This window comes from Diadema antillarum, unplaced genomic scaffold, assembly GCF_040938485.1.
Source record: "Diadema antillarum isolate AM-2024a unplaced genomic scaffold, OU_Dant_1.0 seq00000910_RagTag, whole genome shotgun sequence".
In the NCBI taxonomy this organism is placed as follows: domain Eukaryota; kingdom Metazoa; phylum Echinodermata; class Echinoidea; order Diadematoida; family Diadematidae; genus Diadema; species Diadema antillarum.
In genome coordinates, this window is record NW_027271766.1 from 833,047 (window position 1) to 855,148 (window position 22,102).

The 22,102-nt window shown below is 38.0% G+C and overlaps 2 protein-coding genes across 2 annotated transcripts in view; one reads left to right on the top strand and one right to left on the bottom strand.

Annotated features, from left to right (window-relative positions):
• Nucleotides 1–3,402: 3,402 nt before the first annotated feature.
• Nucleotides 3,403–14,526, bottom strand: LOC139741207 (serine/threonine-protein phosphatase 5-like). Its single transcript, XM_071651797.1, has 12 exons — nt 14,397–14,526; nt 12,586–12,755; nt 11,939–12,010; nt 11,302–11,446; nt 10,374–10,495; nt 9,640–9,804; nt 9,162–9,267; nt 8,130–8,272; nt 7,311–7,398; nt 6,611–6,830; nt 5,941–6,019; nt 3,403–4,680 (listed from the first exon to the last, which is right to left on the bottom strand). Exons 1-12 carry the CDS (start codon nt 14,524–14,526, stop codon nt 4,624–4,626), a joined length of 1,497 nt encoding a protein of 498 aa, XP_071507898.1. The 3' UTR covers nt 3,403–4,623.
• Nucleotides 14,527–19,818: 5,292 nt separating this feature from the next.
• Nucleotides 19,819–22,102, top strand: part of LOC139741205 (symplekin-like) — a 31,409-nt gene continuing 29,125 nt past the window's right edge. Inside the window, exons 1-2 of the mRNA XM_071651794.1 lie at nt 19,819–19,948; nt 21,227–21,360. Coding sequence (XP_071507895.1) covers nt 19,873–19,948; nt 21,227–21,360 — 210 coding nt within the window. The 5' untranslated portion in view covers nt 19,819–19,872. The remainder of the gene's footprint in view (nt 19,949–21,226; nt 21,361–22,102) is intronic.

Here is a 22,102-nt window from a genome sequence, read left to right on the forward strand (position 1 = left end):
TAAAGATAGACAGTAGAAGGGAAGACTAGACATGAGATGGCTGGAGAGGGATGGAACAAGGTTTACAAAGGTATTTTCATCCAAGGAAACTTCTCTGGAACATAGTAATTTGGACAGAATGCTCTCTCTCTCTCTACACCAAGCCCTCCACAGAGAGAGACTTTACAATGTACAACATGGATATTTGGTGGGCTTTTTTTTTTATGGGGGGGGGGGGGGGAGGGGGATATATGCCAGCCATGGAGATGGAGACGCATATAAATCAGCAACGACCTGCTTTGGTCACCAAACAGGCATATTTTCCCTTTCTACATCTATTTCTAGTCCTACCTTTGGGAGCTTGAAGCTACTCGGGAGTTTCAATGTTCCACAGGTTTTTCAAACATTTTGGTGAGTACAAAGTACCATGGGTATTGACAAGTTCAAATTGAAAGTGGCAAAATGGTGACAGGATAGACAAAACCATTTTAAGGGCACTCATATGAGAGTTTTAAGGACTGATATGTAGGTCAAAGTAATTCTCACACCTGCTTTGACATTCCAAGCACTTTCTCCTTAGGGTTGATCTTCTAAATTCACCTAAACTTTCAACAACAACAAAAAACCCTGAGAAAAGAAATGGATATCATCTACTAGTATACTACTCATCATATGATAAGTACATTGTAACACAATGCAGCCACTTCCACTGCCAGCCACTCCCAAGTTTGTTTATATCTTCTGGCAGTCAGTTTCTTTACTGACATCCTAAAGACACTTTGTAATAAGATTTCTGTTTGTTTCCTCCTACCGAAGTACAAATTTGTACGAAAATACATGTATGCAGCTAACATGTAATATGTATATGTGTACAGGGGAGTCAAGCTATAGCCAGGTTGGATACACTAAGAATCCGCTTTCAATCCTCGCGTCCCAACTAACCTTTTTACATATCAACCTATTGGAATCAAAGTTTCTTCTAATGCAAGATAAATTTTAGGTCCCCCAAAACATAGAAAAATCAATGAAAAATTTTGTGCAGATAAAATAAAGAAGTTTTAGTACCAATCAAACAGCAAGCAATATCACACTCTCTATACAACTGCATTATTGATGTGTGCTTGCAGTATATAAAGTGATAACCCTTGGTGACGAGTGTCACATGCCTACACATGTGCTCCATATTACCTGAGCTCTGATTGGCCAATTGTATAAAAAAGAAACTTAAAAGGTAGGTCCTGTCTGTGACATGATTATTGTCAAATCTAAAACATGAAAATAAGCATCATGGCAGAAAGAGTTCATACAGTGAACATCAGTGGTTGTGTTCAAAGTGTATTGATGTGAGGGTCTGGATATAACAAGGTAAATTAGCCGGACGCAGCTACTTCATTATGGCGGGATTCCCCAGGATATCCATATACCTGTTTTGAACAACTCACTGCTGTACTTACATTCTATAACAGTCAGACACATGAACAACACAATATTACAAAACTGTCACTGCTTTTACATGTTTGAGCATTAAAAAAGATACCCTGGTACACAAGACATTGGGTCCTTATTAAATGGGATTTATGACAGGCCAGAGAATTTTGCAGATAATGAGGAGCACTTGCCGATAATGAGGAGCGCTTGCCGTTGGATTTGACTTCAATTTAATCAGCAAGGAATCTTCAAATGTGTAATGTTGCTCATGTAGAAATTCAAAGTCTACTGCATAAATCACACATTGTTGAAAATGGCATGTCTTTTCTCACATGGCATGATACAAAAATGTGTAATTGGGACAGCTATTAGCACTGCACATTATATCTCTGACAATATAGACCTACCAATTTAACACTCTATGTTTTAAAGAAAAGGACATTCCATACTGAAGGGTTTCTACTGTACAGCTGCTACTGTATAATCTTGCTCTAAAAATTTCTTCCTAATCTTACAGGGAAAGGGCACATGTGACATATATTTAATGCAGCATAAAAATCCACATTCAATATATTTGCTGTTGCTGGCACCAGTCCTTCATCCAATTCAAACTCCCCCAGCTTCTAACACCGTATAAGATTTATGTAGTCCATACCGGTACTCCCTTGCACCATTAACCCCAGTGAGGCAGCCATGTAACACTGCTAGAGTTCCATCGATACATGGCATGGCAGAGGTGATGACTGGTCGGGAGCATAACTTACATCAGCCTCTCGAGCTATGTACAGGACAGGCAACCACTGACCAGACCTAGAGCTAAAAGAGCACACCCACTGAATGTTGACAAGAGGATAGTGAGCTATTTTAATGAAGAGGCTAAAAGCTTGCTCTTCATTTACATCTGAAGAAAAAAACAAAACCCATGGCAGAAAGTGAGCTATTTTTGGTGGCATCTTCAACAGTGTGGCACAAGGCAGTTTGCAGGCATAACAGTTTTTAATCATTTCTGGTACTCTGGCCATTTCTAGCTAAATTATGACCCATCTTCAATTTTCAAGCAACATCCTGCTGCCTTTAATCTTTACAAAACAGGCATAGAAGGTCCTAAAAATCTCAGCACAGTGTAAAATTCCACCCCTTTAGAGACAGCTATTGACAAAGGTGATGAAGTAAGTATCTTCAAAAGAACATTTTATTGCAACTTGCTTTTCACTGTTTATCCATCATGATGTGGACACAGCATATTAAGGAGAGGAGGATACACAAACTTCAGTTTCTCAATGGCAGTTTCTTTCCCAGCATCAAACCCGTTAGCTTGATCAGGATGAACACAGAATTTCGAGTGAGCCACAAAAGTATTTCTTTAAATTTGCACTTATTTTAGTTTCTATTTTGGTCCCAACCCAGACATTTTCATGGTGTTCTGATCTATACATAGGTTTGACACTACTGTAAAAGTGGAAATTTTCGCGGTGTTGAAATTTTCGCGCATTTCGCGCAACCCGCAACGTGAATATTTTTGCTTGCCATATGTTCCAGTAGTTGATGTCTTGATTCCGCGGAATTAAAAACATGCAAAACTCTCCTTACCCCACAGATCCTAAAAAATTAGTCGCGCGAAAATATCCACTTTTACAGTATGTGAGTCTTTATGTCATTCATTCACTCTGATATCTGGAGGGACCGATCTTCCCTGGAGATACAGTTTCAACTCTTTATGTGCCATGCTGTAAACCCCGTGTGACACATTATTCTGAGACAGCAATGTTGTCGTGCTTAGGGAAAACTTTTATAGATTTTTGATACACTGGACATGTAATGAGCAAAGTTGCAGAGAAAATGCCAAGCTCCGCTACGATATAAATTGTATGACGAATCTACGAGTGTTTTTCTGTCAAGTGACCAGTAGCTGGATTATTGTAGAGGCATGATTTTGCACACAAGTGACAGAAACTGAAAATGTACTCACAAATCCAACAGGGAACACCGCATGATGATCAATCACCACATAATATGCCAGCTACATGTGACAGCATTACGATCACAAGAAATATTATTCTTTCATCGTACTGTGGCATTTGGCAATTTATTGATTGGTTAGGGCGGGTTTGTGCGTTTTAGCAGAATATGCGAACTTGGCATACCGTCGACTGATTCGGACGTGCGAACGTGGCACACTACTACTCCAGATTTTGCCTCAGTCCCAGGAAAAAAATGGAAGTGACAATGCATAGTTGTGTAACTCTATCTTGTAGAGTGAGTGGAGTCTGATACAACATACAAAGAAGGTGTAGTTGTATTACAGTAGCAGACATCATCTTTAGCATTTCACTTTTCACATTAGTTTTATAGGTTAATGCCCTCAGTTATTTAGAATGGTGAATATCTATCTCGACACAAACTGTCTTCCAGTTTTGAGGAAAAACAATAAAACTGGCCATTCCATTACTTGCATATGTTTTTGCAGACAAATTGTTACACTACTTTCCAGTCACACTTTAGATGAGGACACCTATTTATTCTGTGTGTGTGTGTTCATGTGTGCATATGTGCATTTTGGGTATAAATATCTGATGTCGCCACGTGAAAACTAGATACCCAAAAATGCCAAGGTACAGTGCGTTGATTACTGTGGCAGACCACCAGCAACCCTATTATATGCAGACAGCAGCTTCCAGCTCTATGATGCTTCACAGAGATCTCTTTGGAGCAAACTTATTTTTTGAGCGCACATCGTCTGGACATTTTCACTTTGCTTCCCACCCTCTATACAATACATCAATATGGTGGCCAGCAAAATCTTCCCAACTTCAATAGCACTGTCTGAACAGCTCAAGGCCCTCAATGAACAACACAAAACTCATCATCTGATCATAACATCCACAAACATCATGTACAAGCTGCAACTGGCAGACTTTCATCTATATATATCACAGGAGGGTCGTCAGCATTTCCTCAGTGCAGACGGGCGGACAGCCAGCCGAGCAAAGCATGGCCGCTGACACACTGAGTTTGGAAACAAAGACGCACACTGAATATAATCACATACACTGGTAGGCACGTTCACAGTCACGCTTGCATACAACAAACACACACACATACACACACACACACACACACACACATAGACATGCATACACCCCTCTCACACACCCACATACATGCAGACGCAAACGTTCAGCTATTATAGTCCTGAACCTCTGGTTATAGCCTTCATCACATGAATCCAAACATGGAGTTGGCATACGCCATCGGTCTCACATTGGGATGAGGCTGCGGACAAACAGGAAAAAGAAAGACGCCAGTCAGTATTATCGCTGGACAACAGAACAAACAATAACTGCTCTGTGACTTACTTACTTAAAGGGATACTTAAAAGGATGGTACAGTAGGCCTATTGGTGGAGATGAGAATTGGGCTTTTAACTTTTTGCGAGATACCAAGAAAACACTTATGAAATAGCACAGAGCATACCATTCTAAGAGGAATTCCAAATTTATTTGATGAAAATTGGGTTTGGAATGACTGAAACATCCAAAAACAAAGTAAAACAAAGCGATCGTAAAAAGTGTGGGTTCCACGCTTTATCAGAATCGCACTGTTATGGATATCTCAGCCATTTCAAAACCAATTTTCATCAAATAAATGATGAATTCCTCATGGAATCACAAGCTCTTTCATATTTCATAAGAGGTTTCTCATTATCTCACCAAAAAAAGTTAGAAACCTGAAATTAGGTCTCGACCAAAACTATACGATCCCTCTAAAAGATTTTCTGCGGCCATCATAGAAGCAACTGATGCTTGTCAAAAACAAAGCAACCACATGACCTAGATATCTAAGTGCTCTGTGGAGGGCTAGGCAACATGACAGAAGTCTCATGCCTACAGATATGTCAAGATCAAGGGTATAACTGACGTCCAACGGCTCCTCATTCTGACTGCATTACTTGTATATGATTCTACACAGATTCTTTGCATGAGAGTTCAGCTAAAAAGAAAACTCAATGTATGACTATGCACAGCTTTTAAAGGGGGAGGATTTCTCCCAATTACTTTCATGCAGCTATCAATGTTCCATTAATTCCTCCAAACCATACTATTTCACTTTTAACACATATGAATGCAAATTAAATACAAGACAGTCGTGATGCACAATATAAAAGACTGCATTAGAGCTCAAGAGGCAACATTTGCTCTTCCATAAAAAAGCTATGTGATACTCCATATTACATAATCTTTCTTTATAGGCACAGCACATGTAAGTAGGCTCTTTGCAAAACTAAGCAAAGTATGTGACACCTTGCATGACTATGTACAGTTTGAGACCACAAATAACTGCAGTAAAATATTGACAACATAATATAAACTTATTTGACTCAATAGAGATGCAGTAACCAAACAATAGTCAGTAATGCAATGATTTCAAGCAGATGGGCTTCTATTGGCCACTGTATGAGCCGCCACAAACAGGAGGTCAGTAACACTGATTTTACACTACACATCATCACTACGATTTGCTGCAAATACTCACCACTGCTTCGTACGTCCTGAAATTGGGTTTGAGATCTGAGCCAAGATTGATGAAAGCCCCTTTATTGCCTATTTGGTCACTGTGAAAATGGCATAACAAAATAATGAAAGATAGATTTAAAATCCAGGTACACAATTATAGAATCAATGTCAAGCCGTAACACTTGCTCTATGGTCAATCCGAGTCTGATGTGAAAGTAATGAAGAAAACAAATTTAATGTTTCATTTGATGCTTTTACGCGTTAGGACGTTATCTTCATGTAAGACTGAAAACATAGAATGGCTAATAATTGATGTTTTGTGAGAAATAATTTTTCTACAATAAAATCAACTCTCTGAGGCAAGGTATACCAGTAGAACACTGCCACATAAATGATTGTAAAGTTTATTCCCCTGCCTCCACCCCTGATCGTGATCACAGGATTCGCTTCTTGTGCTTACTCCAATTCATTTCAGTGGAAAGAGGATGTACTACAGCGCACTCCTGTTATAATAAACATGGATATAATGAAATTCCTGTCACAACGAAGTAAAAATTCAGGTCCCAAAATGATAACCCATAGCTGCATATACTTCATTTATTTGGCTATAACAAAATTTCAATATGACAAAAGAAAACAGCCAATCCCGAAGCATTTGTTATAACAAGAGACGACCGTACGAGACTCACCAATAGTTTGGAGCCGAGAAGACGGTGATACACTTGCCATCATGGGTGACCTCATAGCCCTCATTCTTGACCTCATGGCTGCGGACAATGTACTCAAGGCTGTTCTTCTCCAGAAACCGCTTGGTGATGTCCGGCCCAAACTGGATCCCCACCCCCCGTTTGCTCGGGGATCGGCCCGGCCGCAGCTGGGGGTCCGACCACAGCAGCTCACACATCGGTCCTGAAATCACAACCAGTGCTTTTTAGTTTCGGGAGAGGCTCAATGCTGCATGCATACAAAAGGCATCATCAGTAAAATAACAAACTAAAACACACTGCTTTCAAATATGAAACAACCATTCTTGGGAACACTACATTATGAACACTAGACTCCTGGCGATTGGGTGAAGGGATCAAATTCTCATTAAAATCTGTTACATTTGGCATTATTACAGCATGACAATCCATATACACTTTGTGACTCTCTTTCAGAATGGGGACAAAATGCTTGTGATAATTTGTGACAGTTCTGGGCAAGGAGTCATTGCAAAGAAGAGCCAAATAACAAATCCTTCTCTCAGAGTGACTCCTGCAATCCATAAAAATAGCATCGATGTGGTCTCAAATGACCTAGGTGGGTACTGATAATGATTAAAATGCTCAGACACAACGTAACAAGCATGCCTAAAAAAGACACATTTTCCTGCGTAAGGTGTTTTACCTGATTCTGGGGGCTGCATATTCCGCTTGATGGCTCGAAGGTCATCTAACGTGACATCATCCTGGCTGAATAATCCACCATGCATAACCTGCAACCAAATACAATATACAGTGTATTATGGAATGTAATACAAATCATTAACTTCTGATTTAAACTGAGGATGAAATTGTCATGCTAAAATTTTTCAGGGTATCTCCCTCCTCAATCCACTCTAACCCCCCCCCCCAAAAAAAAAAAACAACAACAACAACAAACAAATGAAATAGGACACTGCATTTAAGCAACTGCTCCACAAAATGCCCACCATGTGTTTATTTGAAAGTACTCATGAAATAGAACTCACCTAATAGTAAATACTGCATTACAGCTTGAGATGTATGTTCATTTTTGTTACAGCACTATACATTTATTTCCTCTTTACAAGTCGATGCAGGGGTCTGTTTTCAAGATCCAGCAACATTGTCAAGATAAGTCACTGAAATGTTGCACTTTCATGCTAAAAAAAAAAAATAATAACAATAATAATAAGATAGGAGCCTCATTTGACGATATTCAAAAAAGTGAAGCAATAGAACCTGAAGCTGCTGAGATGCATAGTATAAGATTAGTAATAGTTCAAATGAAATTTCAACACTTTTTAAATTCTGCATATATATATTATTCTGCTATTCCTCACTCATCTCTGTGTCCGCGGGAAACTCAGTTTCCTATAGACAGTGGTTGTGTGTGACCCTATCATCACCACAAGCACCTATACTACATAAGATGTCTTTGGTATGGGCAGAAATCGGTCACGAACAGGGTAAATGAATCACTGACCAGGACTTTGTTGTTGATGAGTTGTGCCAGCGGCAGCCAGTTGTACACCTCGGTGAACAGCTCCGCCATCACGGGCGTGTACTTTGACTTGACTTCACCATAGAAACCGTACATCTGGTTCATGGTATCACTCTCATGATTTCCTGCATCCAAGAAGTCGGTAACAAACAGAGCAGCTCCCTTTCAACAAATTTTTGGAACTTCCACAAACTTTAACCCACAATATTTCTCATCAGTTTCAGTCTAGATCAACTCAAGACCTCAAACTTGCACGATATTAATATTGTTAGGACAAAAGCAGCAAATGCTTTCACCAATCAATTCCATTAGAAACATGTATAGGATTGCTGTCTCATCTTGCTATTTATCTTGGAGTTATGAAAAGACCTACGAAATACAAACTTCAAAGTTCCATACCATTCCTCCTACGCAATTTGCTTCAATGTGATCTGAATGCATTAATTTTTTTTCCCCTTTCCCTTGGATTTTCGTCCAAATGTGTTTTCATACATATATGCACTACTTTACATGCAAATCAGTCTCCAACTGCAAAAATGCCCATAATTCGAGAAAATGGCAGAGACGTACTTGATATTTTTTGTTGTACATTCCTATACTTTCACCATAATATGAATCAATCACTAATACCAGTACATTTAACCAGGTATATGTCTCGAAATGAGAAAACCTTGAAATACAATAAGATGAAAGAAAGAGACACCTTTGTTCGAATGATATAACTCCAGTAAGCTCACCACGTGAAGAAATTCTGCCACATTCACAGATATCACATCATTGCCACTAATTCATCTCTCACTTTGTAATATGCAGGTGTTTCTTCTAGAGCCTCCTTTGGTGATGCTGTAATAACTATAAGTGGCTCATTAACCCATTGAGGATGGGCTGATTTTGCTACAACACGCATTTTCCGTGGACACCTGCCATAGTATACTCGGGACTAGTCTATAATGGGTTAATCTGCAACCTTTAGGCAGGGTGTATTTTTTCTCACGGTAAGAGTCAGTGACTTACCTCTTGATAGGTGAAAGTGATCTGGATACAGCAGCTTGAAACCAAATAATGTGAAAATTACTTCTACAGAAAAGGATCCCCTGTCGACAAAGTCCCCATTGAAAAGCTGTGTGTTTCGGGTTAAGAAATGTTTGCAGCAGAATGACTATTAAACTTTCTATACTATTGGTCGAAACAAAATCCACTGGTGGTGATGCAGGTCTTGCTTATTTAGTATCAACATTACAAACATGCTGAAGCCTTGTTATGGAATACTTCCAGTTCCACTTTTTTTCTGTGTACCTTCAGAACTTGGTACATCTAGTATAATGGTATTAAAACAAAACATACTGTCATTGATATCTGGAGTGTAGTAGGCAAATGGTCACAATAAGAAAACTCTTGCCTAGATTCAGTTAGTCTTGATCCACGACCTCATTATGAGTACATCCAGTTATGAGCCACATGCATATCCTGATCAGACCTTGAGAAAGGATACGTATGGATTGTCTTGTGAAGGCAATCCATTGATCTCAAATATATTGAGGAGATCGTAGAACTGGCCATGGATGTCGCCACATATCGTGAACTTGCTTCCTTCTGGTACAGTGATGTCACACAGAGATGGTAACTTCTTGAACACTTCTAGGATTTGCATTAATATCTGGTGAGAGAAAATAAATAATCTTGATTGTATATTTGAGTCAAGAGATGTTGCACAAATATCACAGAGAACATAAAATGAATACTACCACATCTATTACGATCTTTATCATCATTATCACAATAACAATTTGTTGCCATCATTTCTATCACTACAATTTGAGTACAAAAATATGACATCAAGTCTCATCCTAATATTTCTATTCAGATTTTTGTAAAGCACCCTCATCTGAGGAAGTTGTCAGTTTTTTGGGGTTTTTTTTTCATTCTATGTCATGGTTTCTGTCCTGAAAAGGGACCATCATCCAAAACAGAAGGTGAAATATGGTTTGCATGTGTGACCTAAAGGCCTAAATCAGAAAACATGTAGACAGAAACAGAAAATCACAAAGATCCTGAAGTACAGGTAAGATACAGGTGGAACTCTACTGAAAACAAACAAACAAAGACACAACTAATATATCTGAATAGTGAAAGCATTTGATATTGCAAAGGAAAAAAGGAAAACACTGAATAAAAGACTAATAAAAGACTAAATATGTGTGTTCATTTACTTGCTATATGACTTACTGTGTAGGCATATCTCCTGTGTAGTATTTTCTGATTCTTGAAGTGATCCAACAGTTGCACCATGAAATCTTTTGTCACTTTGTCATTCTCCAGTGCAGGACCTGTGTACTCATCTTCAATGACTGGAAGACACACAATACCATTAATGTCCTTGAACATACGAAAATAACATCAAGCCTAGCCAACACATATCTACTTTGTGTAATCATTCTTCTTCCAGGAAGAAAATCTTGTTTCTATTTTGCAAGCCGCTATCCTAAAGTCTACCAAATTTTGTCCCTTGACACAATTCTTTTAACTCCTGCCTCTTTTACATTCCTATCTGATTATTTAGTTTTACCTTATCTCTTAACTGCTATACTAGTATTTTCTTTTTGTTCCCCTCATACAATACAGTTATAAATTTTCACCACTTTGCACTATGTTTTTAAAAAAGAATCTTATTCACAATATCTTAATTTTTGTATACATTGTAGTATTTCTTCACAAACTGCATAAACTGTGCTGCACTATACAGACCTGAAACACAGCTTACAGCTGATGGCAACTGTTGGTATACATTGATTTGATTTAAAATAAAGAAACCAAAATAAATCACAAAACTATGAATTAAAAACAAACAAGAGGAATGGAATCTCTGCTTGAATTCTCAATAGTTGCTATTTTTATTTCTTTTCGTTTCTCTTCCTGAAAGAGAAATGAGGATCTTCCTTCAAGTTTGTTTTGATTATCTACCACCCATACCGAAAATTACAAATCAAAATAGGGTTATCCACTGAAAAATGAAGAATGTAACCAAAGCAAAATTGTCTCAATGTGTTGACAATGTCACTTGCACAAAGTATGTTGTTCAATGCACTATCATTTCATTTGACAATGATATACCCACTTCCAGAAATGCATGTATAGTTAACCTTCATGAACTCACTCATGTTATCCAGGTTAATTGCGTCCAAGATAGATTTCTTCTCATCAACCCGAATGGCTCTCTCAAAGGCCATCTGCTTTACAAGCTTGTTGCATTCGGTATACTTGGTCCGGGCGTCCTTGTCATTTGGCCGGTACTTGACAACCTTCCAGGTGAAAGATAGAAGGGTAAAATGAATGCAGAATGTTCCTTGAATGAAGAAATAATGATTTTCATGGGAAGAGTATCAGACTACTGATTGACTACTCCAAAGAAGACATTATTACTTACTGTAAGAAATGATTTTCATCTTCTTTTTTTTTTCAAAATTTGTAACCTTAGTACCTCTTTGAACAGCAGTCATGAGGTAAATTGATTTTTTCTTTCACTGTTCAAAAATGTCCCCTATTATCAGAATTCATGCCAAGTTGGATAGATATTTCAGAGATTTGTGTGTCACATAAAAGCATGCATGATGCACAGAGTATTACCGTTTAATTTCAAAATAACTGGTACACATTAAAATGTTATTTCTACTCTACTTGTTCCTCACTTGAATTTTACTTGAAATCAAATGTTTAAAAAAATATCTTATTTTCTTCATGCAGAAATGTGGTGATGAGAGGAAAATGTCTGAAAGCAAAATGAAAATTCTTACCGTTTCGTAGTCTTTGAGTGCTATCTTAAGCTTTCCAAGAGCCATGTTGGCTGTTGCTCTCCGGTAGTAGCCCTGTATTAAAGTCAATTTACAAACCCATGTAAAATTGTCATGCCAGATTATTATACCTCCATTCTTTTTAAAGGTCTCAACATTATGATAATGTGGAGACCTACAACCCTTATAAGGAACTACACACTTTTTTCACATGAATAAAAGATGCAACATGTTTCAAGTAAAGCTCTTAAAGCATGAAAATTAAGTCAGTTATCTAAACAATGACATTTTTTTTTTTTTACGAAGGTGTACATGAAGCAAGGCTTCAAGCTATTTTAGTTAAAAAGGATATCCTTAAAAATCTAAAAACAGCCCCTTCCCCCCCCCCCCCCCAAAAAAAAAAAAAAAAAGACAAAAATCAACCTTTTGCATTGTGGAATAGAACTTACATCAGAACTTGATAAAAACTGTGGTAGGCTAATGCACTTGCAGAACATGAAGAATTCTAAATAACACTTTTGTACCACTGCAACTATGCAGTTCTGCAACATGCATAGACAAGGTTACACATATGCTCTCTGAATTGTTTAAAATGAAAAATATAATAGTAATAAAAGATAGGCCCAGAAGTTTCTAGAACTTTGAAGCACCTTGATGTATGATTTGTCCAGCTCCAGAGCTTTACTGGCATCCTCAAGGGCAGAGCCAAAACATTCCGTCCTGAGATAAGCAAAGCTTCTGTTGCCATAGTAAGCTGCTACAGATGGATTTATCTCAATAGCTTCTGTGTAGAAGGTAATGGCTTCCTGGAAGTCTTGTGCTGCAAAAGGAAAGGAATGAGAACAGATACAATAACAATAAACAGTTTTAACAGAGCACAAATTACATACAGACACAATAACAACTAGAGAAGCACTCTAAGAGCGCAGACCTCCACCAAGCATGCAGCTCATTTCCACCACTGATCTTGTTCTTCCATAGAGATATCAGTGATTTCCACCCATACATACTTATAGCATTGTGTGCTGAAAGCTGCCCGATTTCCCAATATAGAAGCCTTTGTTACGTCATAAATCCTCAGCTGCAACGCGCCTCGCCCTAGCAGAAACTAGAGCACGCACTTTAGTGCGCTCATGCAAATCTTAAATACGCGCAGCCTGAACTCCCAAGTTCATTGACCCTACCTGCCAAAATATCAAAAATCCTTCATAAATTCCCTAAAAATTCTCGGATCACTACCAAATGTTAATCGTTTGTTACTAGTGTCATTCTCAACCTTTCCTGCAAGTTTCATCCCAATCTGTTAACTAATTTTTTTAGTTATTTTGCAAACGGACAAACTATTACAAACGAACAAACGAACAAACAAACCAACGGTAACGAAAACATAACCTCCTCCCTTGGCGGAGGTAATAAAAAGTTTTTACAGAGCACAAATTACATTTAAGTCTTGTAAATGCTATTTACCAAGCTCCAGTCTTCTTCAATCATCTGATAAATAACAAAAAATATAACAGAATTGTTGTTGTTGTCTTTTTAATCCCACTAGTAAATACTGAAGTAGAATTCTCAAAACTAGAACCTTGATTGAATGATCTTCATAATACTAATACATAGCTCGTGACATGCCATGCATAGTAAATCTACAGTGGGATAGAGTCATACTAGACTTTAAAATGGTCTTTAATCATTGAAAGCAAACAACAGTGCAGTGAAGCAAAGTATACTATGTACTTGACAGAGAAATTGGGCAGGAGATGACTAAATACATTTTTTTTTAAAAGTAATTAACTATGAACGTTTGCACCAAAGTGCAAGTGTGACTCAGAATATGTCACAAGAACAAGCTAGAAGCAATTGGAATTGCATGAGAAGGAACTTTCTGTCAATAGTTCTAGTCTTCTAATCACTGATGAGATTTTGGATGACAAACCAAGTTTATGCCAAGACATACCCTAGTAAGAAATGATTTAATTTTGAGTCATACAATAATTGGAGATAGATGGATCATCATGGAGCCTGGTCATGACATTCACAGGTAAATTTATCCCTGAATATATCAGTATCACCATGATCACATTCACAAGATTCAAGAATTCTAGTTTGGATCTCTAAAATTTCAGCTTCAGGATTAAATTTTTGATGAAAATATGAAAGTTTTGTTTTTTTTTTTTCAGTGCGAATTCTTACAACCCAAGCAAAATCACCACGTACAATAGAGATCTAATATGTTTGACTGCGTTATAACCATCTTAACTATAACTTAAACTAATGTTAGAGATGACGGGATAAAGTGCTGATGCTGGCTATGATGCAATTTCGCCTAGTCCCGTGCACGCTTAAAATTGTATGTCGTGCCTCACTTTCTCTAGCAAGATTTAGGAAATCGAATGGCAGTAACATGCACAATTAACAGCATTTCAGTGATACGTAGTATTAAGAGCAAAAATAATTTAGTTACCCTTGAAAAACGTGTTGGCCTTATCCTTAAGTGCTTCTGCCTTCTGTTTATCGTCCTCACTGATGGTGGCTTCATCGATTTTGATGTTGGGAATTACTCCCGTTGTTGTGGAATCGCCGGACTCGGCCATGGTAAATACTTGTACAATTTACTGATCCCACGTGATATGCGGAAATTACATGTTTATTCGTTGAGAGGGCGTACTACTGTTCACTTCCACAACACATCCCGAGAGTCCCTTTCACCCTGGGTATTGCTTGCGGCCAGTTTGCGATCAGTTTGGATCCCTGCAGAATTACCGGATTTGCATTATCATCATTTTATTTATTCATTTAATTTATTCATTTTTTTATTTATTTTTATTTATCTATTTTTTGTTTATTTATTTTTCTTTATTTTTCTTTTTTCTTTTTCTTTTTTTTTTTTTTTTTTTTTTTTGGGGGGGGGGGAAGGGTTCTTGTAGCTCGTAGGAAAAAGACAAGATGTACTACTTCCTGCTGGTATCCGACCGTTTTTTATTTCCAATTTGCAAAGTACAGCTAGAGATAAAACTTTTTTTTAGGCCTATCTCATTTTTATGAATCCTAGATATGATTGGTCAAAGATGCCGTCAAAAGTTTTACTTATACACTTTTATGCCTCATTTGATGAAACCTCGATTCTGATTGGTCAGAGGTGCAGTTGATCAATAGTTTTCTTTAGTATACATCATTTAATGAATCCTCGATTCTGATTTAGTGGGACGCAAAGATCTCATGGTCTCTTTATAAATAAAAATAGACTTAGGGCCTATACATCTTGAAAAACAGACTGCTGGGCAGTAAAGTAGGCCTTGTATACAAAGTTACAAATATCGACTGCTTCGAGGGACATGGTTAGAAGTAATAGGCCTAGATCTTTTTTCTCTGACCGGTATCAGGACAACTTTATAATGCTTTAATCTGACATAACTTATCTTAGATCAAGTGAGATGCTTAACCCTATCTAGGCCGGGCTTTTTTTTCTTCTGTTCTGTGGCCGGGGAGGGTTCATGAATCACCCCCCCCCCCCCCCCCCCCCCCATCCCGCCCTACCCCCCCCCCCCCCCCCGATCTCGGCCGTCGATCGCGCAATCGCCATGAAAATTGGCATATAGTGAGAACCTGTGGGGTAATCTACCAAACTATTGGGGGAAAAAAGAAATTGAAATGTTCATCATATTAACTAATTATGCCAATATATGCATGAAAATATACATTTTGCTCTAAATCAGAAAATAAAGCTCCTAGAATCCAAATTTTTGGTGATAACATTCTTAGCGTTCCTAACAATGTATATCTATACTTGAAAAAAAAAAACTGGTATCAAAATTAATTTCTTACGTATAATATTTATGTTGTATTGGTTTATGGATTTCTTATGTATACCTCGACTACATTTCTATGTTTTTTGACCTTTTGTCTTATCATTTTCTCTCAAAATTTATGACAACCTATTTCAAGCATAATAATGCTAAAATTGATTGATTTCAGCCGATGAACATGAAAATAGTCATATCTTTTTGAATAAGGTGCAAAAACTCCATTTGCACAGACTTTGTACACAAACCACGTTTTTGAGCCATTTTCGGTCTGACAAGCATGTACGGTGTATAGGTCGTGCAACGTTGTAACGGTACGCCCGATTTTCGCGAAAATGGTATCAAGATGTGCGAGACTTGAAAGTAAAAAGTCAGGGAGCGGCGCGGTCAAAAATTTCGCGCGGCGGAATAGTCGTGCAAAATGTCGAGGGGTTGATTCCTCCCCCCCCCCCCCCCCCCCCTCGACCGTTTTAGGGTTAAACAAATACCAACTGCTTCTTTTCTGGTCACTGTTAAAACTATTTGCCCTCAGTAGTGCATGTTGAAAATCACCTGAGGTTCTGGGCAATTATAGCTTTAACCGCGTGCCGATAGGCCCTATTCTTTGGTTTCATTATGGCCCCGGCAAGTTCAAAATCACGATGAAGTGAAGATGATAATGAAAAAGAAGAAGAAGGAGGAGGAGGAGGAGGAGGAGGAGGAGGAGGAGGAGGAAGAGGAGGAGGAGGAGAAGAAGAAGAAGAAGAAGAAGAAGAAGAAGAAGAAGAAGAAGAAGAAGAAGAAGAAGAAGAAGGAGAAATAATCGCATCCGGTGTATTCAGGATTCCGAGGATGCATACACAGCGTGTCTCCAGTCTAACAGTTTTATGAGGAGTTACCATTGACGAAACATTATAATGGAATCGTAATATTGGCGTCATCTGCAGTTTATTATCAGAGTACTGGTGTGTCGAATACATTCAGGTCATTTCCTGCAACTAGAAAAATACTGTTAATGTTGTACATGTATAATACACTTTTTACACCTCATAATACTGTGCTACATCTTGGGCCAGTACCACAGAACGAATACATGAGTAGATCGTTTAAATTTCAAAAACATGCAATAAGAATCATATTGAATTCTTCATGATTATCATGCTCATAATCAACCGATGTATTCCTCTTTAAAAGCTTTGAATATTTATGATGTACAGATTTTCCAAATTGCTATTTCTATGTTTTTGAGTAAGCAGAACATTCTCCCTATAGGCCCTATTTCTTTGCAAGAATATTAGATTTGACTTTAAATCAGTCCATTCATATAATAATTTGACAAGAAATTCTTCTGATTACCATCTCCCTTCTGTACGAACCTCTATGCTCAAAAATTATGTTTTCTCTAGAGATCCCTTGATGTGGAACGACATGCCTCATGAAATAAAAACCATCTCTTCTTTAAATTAGTTTAAGAAGAGATTTAAGCTTTATTTATTAGAATCACTTACCTTGCAGTAATACTGCCACGTGTATTCCAAGCAATGTGTTAGCTTATAAAATGTGAGTGTGTGTGGTGGTGTTTGTTTGTTTGTTTGTTTGCTTGCGTGTGTGTGTGCGTGTGTGTGTGTGTGTGTGTGTGTGTGTGTGTGTGTGTGTGTGTGTATGTGTGTACTAGTATTCTGAATGAATTATTTGTCATCAGGGCCTAACTTAAGGCAGTCTGCCTTCCTGTTGAGCCCTTATACAGTTTAATAATTCTCTTTCCATTATTTTTTTCTACCCTGATGGGACGGTTGTGTCGTTGACAATGTGCCAATGTATTGTGTGTTTTTTTTTTTGTTCATTTGTAGAGCCCTCATTATGTGTTGTTTTATGAAAGTTTTAGATAAAAGAACTTGAACTTGAACAGGAAGAAGATGGCGATAGCGATGGTAACGGATGAAATGATGTCAGGCCCTAAACATTGCTAAATGAAGATAATGATAGTCTTTAGTTTAAAAAAATGACTGTTGAAAACCCTTTTGTTCCAATAGTAAGACCTTTTAATGTTTCTAACTTTATTCCACTGCATATATAGCTGGTTAATGATCTGACAAGCTAATAAAGTCATTGTTTGTCTTTCTTTGCTTTGTTTTGAAGGTCTTTTTTGAGGGGTCAAGGGTTACCAACCCCCTCCCCATGATGACAGGCCCTAAGATAATTACTATAGTGATGAATGATAATAACGATGCAGTGACTACGGTTCGTTCTTAATGATGGGGGAGGGGCGTTGCTGTCACTTGCACACCAAAATGGGCTGGCAAGCATGCAAGCAAGCAAGGTAGCAAAAAAAAAAAAAAAATAAAAAAAAAATAAAAGATGGCTTAACATTTTCTGGTGCAACTTTCTCCGGGGTTAATATCGGCTGACAAGTTAGTCCCCGCCCCCCCCCCAAAAAAAAAGAATGGTCTTTACATTTTTTGGGTGACACTTCTCTATCCCCTGGGTTCCATGACATTTGCTCCTGCGACACCGAAAGTAGCCCCCAAGAAATATCTGCACTCTAAGCCAAAGAAAAATTCTACCCACAAATATATGCCCATAACCCTAATCCTATAATCCTAATCCTCACATCAAACTAAACCTAAAACCCTACATCAAAACCAACCCTAAATCCTTGGAGAATAAGACCGGAGCAATCGTTGCAGGGACAAATGTCGTGTAGCCCTCTATTGACATCGCCTGACAAGCAGAAAAACAAAGAAAAAACATCACCGTACATTTTTTTTCTGAAAAAAAAAACCAAAACAACAGAAGTGGAGGAGGGCAAAAATTAAAACCCTAACTTCGTCCAATTACACACTGAGAAAAGGAATATTGAAATTAGACTTGCCTCACCCAAGAACGAATTTTAAGAAACGTAGTGTAACATATCGCGGAGCCAAACTATGGAATAATTTATCAGACGGTGTAAAACAAAGTGTATCTCTCTTTATATTTAAGAATAAGATAGATGAAATATATAGCAATTGTTTGCATTGAACTGTGACATTGTATGTCAATCAAATCTTTTTTTCAGTGTCTTAATTCCTATTTTTCCTTTTTAGTGATACGCATGATTTCGTATAACTTTGCTTTTGTGTGTGTGTCTGTTTATTTTTTCTTTCGTTTCCTAAATGTTGTATTTGTAACTGTATGATTTTTAAACTACACGTTCTCACAGGAAAAAAATGGCTGAAGTGGCTTGACTCGTGGTGAAATAAAAATACTCAAATTCAACTCAAACTCAAACCTTGTTTTCATTGTTCTTGCATATTCCATGTGAGCTTTCCCCAGTTACTCGTTGCATTTGTTCTGAGCTTTGGCCTAGCTACGTAATATTGCTCGAATCCTCTGCTATGTCCCCGGGACTGTATATATTATACCGTCATCACTATGCCCAATTTGAGGACAGTAACTCGCTACTATAATAGCAAGTCAAAGAGAAAATTAGAACAAAATTAGGCCGTGTGGCGAGAAAAAACTATGGAGGAGCCACATTGGAGTTATGGAAGAAAGAGGAGGAAGCGGAGGAGGAGGAGGAGGAGGAGGAGGTGGTGGTGGTGGTGGAGGAGGGTGGTGGTGGAGGAGTGGTGGTGGAAGAGGAGGTGGAGGAGGCGAGCTATCTGGGAGGAGGAAACTAGAACGTGTAAAAGATGTAGGAGGAATAGGATGCGAAGGAAGATGAGAACAACGGACGACTGAGTGAAGGATATGTCATAGAACCCATGATATCATCCCATGACGACACCAACAAATCAATTTTGTAATGATTATCATAATTCTACTCTCTCCATCACTCCAAGCTCTGTCCATCACCACCCAACGGCAAGAACGCACAAATGTACCTGAAAGACCAAACAACAGACATACAGTCCTTTGAACCAGGGAGGTGAGCTCCCTGTTTGAACCCACATGTACACGCACAACGGGCATGCATTACTTGCGTGTACTCTACAAGTATAGTGTGTGTATCCGCGTACTACGTAAATGTACATGCACAAACCGTAAAATGTTGCACTACACTGCACTTCCTTGCACTAACCCTATTAGATCGCAGCAGTGGCCGCCTAAGCGCACCTACATTCGTACTCGTTAGCTGTATTTGCCAGTAAATGCAAATTCTGCTCCAGAAAGACCATGAGTGCTGGAAGCAGTAGGCTGTCTGTAGCTTCACAATTTTTCCTAGACGATGACGGAGGAGATGGTCAAAGTATTTCTGATCAGGGTATAACTCAACATGAGCATTCTTCCTCAAATCTTGAAATGTGACAGTACCGAGGGGCTTATAACAGTCCCATATGTTTATTTTTGCGTTACAATTAATAGAAGCCGATAGAATGGCACCACTGTCACACAGCACAATGTCAATGAACTTTATATTAGGCCTAGACTACGGCATGTCGTAAATTTACTCACAGATAAGCAAAATTGGGTAAGACTTGGCAAGACTAGAAAGACGCAATAATGATCGAACACATGGTTTAATAGATTAGTATCAGATCATGGTCAAGTACACAGAAGTAGGCAGCTAGCGCTAGATTAAAGAGGTTACTGCGACCAGCCCATACGCATTTGCGTATGTGATGGGGCTGCTGGTCGCACAGTTAGCCTAGAGGTTTTATTACAGTAGAGTAGATCGTAGATAGCACTTCACATACCTAGCTAAGGAAATATACATGAATAAACAAATCAGTTCTACAACCATGACCTTGAAATTCCAACAATATGACACAACACACAGCAGCATGCAGCAGCAGTGTCAGTGAACATGGAAAAAAAAAACACCAACCTTTATACAAATGACCAGCGTCAAATGAAGTTCAACTTCAAAACAAAGATTGATAAATGGGCCTTTTGGCCTTGCGGTAGGCGCTATCTAGGTAAATTTATTTTTAATGTAAATTTTTAGAGCAGTAGTAAATGGTTATTGTCAAAACAGAGTGTAAATGAATAATTCATAATAAAGTTTACACCCTATCATAGTAGTCCCTTAAATTTTAAGGATGGGATTAGGAGGGGGTGCTTCTCGTGAATCTTGATTCTAGAAATTAGAATTTGGGGTTGAACTTGCCTGTTGACTTTGTATGCTGGGAACGTGGAATTCTTTTATTTGTGCTATGACAAAAAAAAAAAATGTGTTTTATACAGTAGAAAATGCCTTTGCCCTTGATGCTTTTGTCATGATCAGAATTGGTTACCAATAGAAAGTTCTGCTCCCTCATATTGTAAATGTGAGCAGTGTGGAAAATATCATGCATGCTTGTACTTTTCTCGATGTGATTGCAGAACAAAGGTAAGTTAATAGATACCAGTGTGTTTAGTTCACTGTTTTGTTGAGGATGCCCTTTGAAATAATTTGAAATAACTACTAATGTGTTGACAGTTGGTTAAACTTAAATAAGCCATGAAAATTATCTTGGCTGTACATGAGTAATTTAGCCGGCAACATCTATTGCACAAGTTTTTTCAACTGTTGTACTTTGTTATTGTTTTTCTGATAAGGTTGTCGACCTGCTGCAGAAGACGCACTCTCTCCCAAAGGATTCACAGAAGATCACTCATCTCAGACATGTTCAAGAACTGATTGTCAACCGGGATCCGTCTCTCCTGGATAACTTTCTTGATGTGAGTGAAATATTGCTATCATTAAGCGATGTACAAGATCTGCAGTTTATCCAAGTTCATTGTACTGAAGAATGTGGTCAGAATTGTTTTGTCTTAAAGGGGCTGTACGCATGTGAAGGATCGGTATAGAATCAACTTAAATCAGCAATCTGTTGGTCGGGAGGTACATGTAGCTCTACCAAGTTGATACTACTACATAAGGAGGCAGTAATGTTCACCCATGATATGTTGTGATGATGTTCATTTCTTTGATGTTGCTTGCAAGTCCTTCATTCTATTGAAAATATCAGCAGATTTAAAAAAAAAGAGATATGAGTATGGAATTACAACATGTTTCTTTTTACTGTTTTGGTTTCTTTGTCTTTTGACTGAGCATACTATTTTGGTTCTTTGTCTTTTGACCGAGCATACTTTTTTTTTTTCATTTGATATTTCTATATCAAATTAATCAAGTTCAAAGTTTGATTTTCATTGTACTTGGCACAAACCAAATCAAAATATTACTGGGATTTTCCCATTAAAAAAATCAGATTACATCCTTTTACAAGTAACATATTTTTATTGTTTTTGTTTGGTCTGCATGGCTCTACTTATTACTGAATTCTTCAGAACAAAATTCCAATGACATTAATGACTGTGATTTGGTTTGCTATTGATGATACTTTAGCAAGTGATGAGTTTCATCATTATTTCATAGACTATTTCAACAATGTATATTGCTCACATCATATTGGCTGGCTTT

Coding starts and splice junctions, on each gene's coding strand:
- LOC139741207 (XM_071651797.1), bottom strand. CDS start 14,526: ATGGCCGAGTCCGGCGATTCCACAACAACGGGAGTAATTCCCAACATC. Junction 9,805..10,373: donor ACAGGAGATATGCCTACACA/GTAAGTCATATA, acceptor TTCTCTCACCAG/ATATTAATGCAAATCCTAGA. Junction 6,831..7,310: donor TATGCAGCCCCCAGAATCAG/GTAAAACACCTT, acceptor TTGTGATTTCAG/GACCGATGTGTGAGCTGCTG.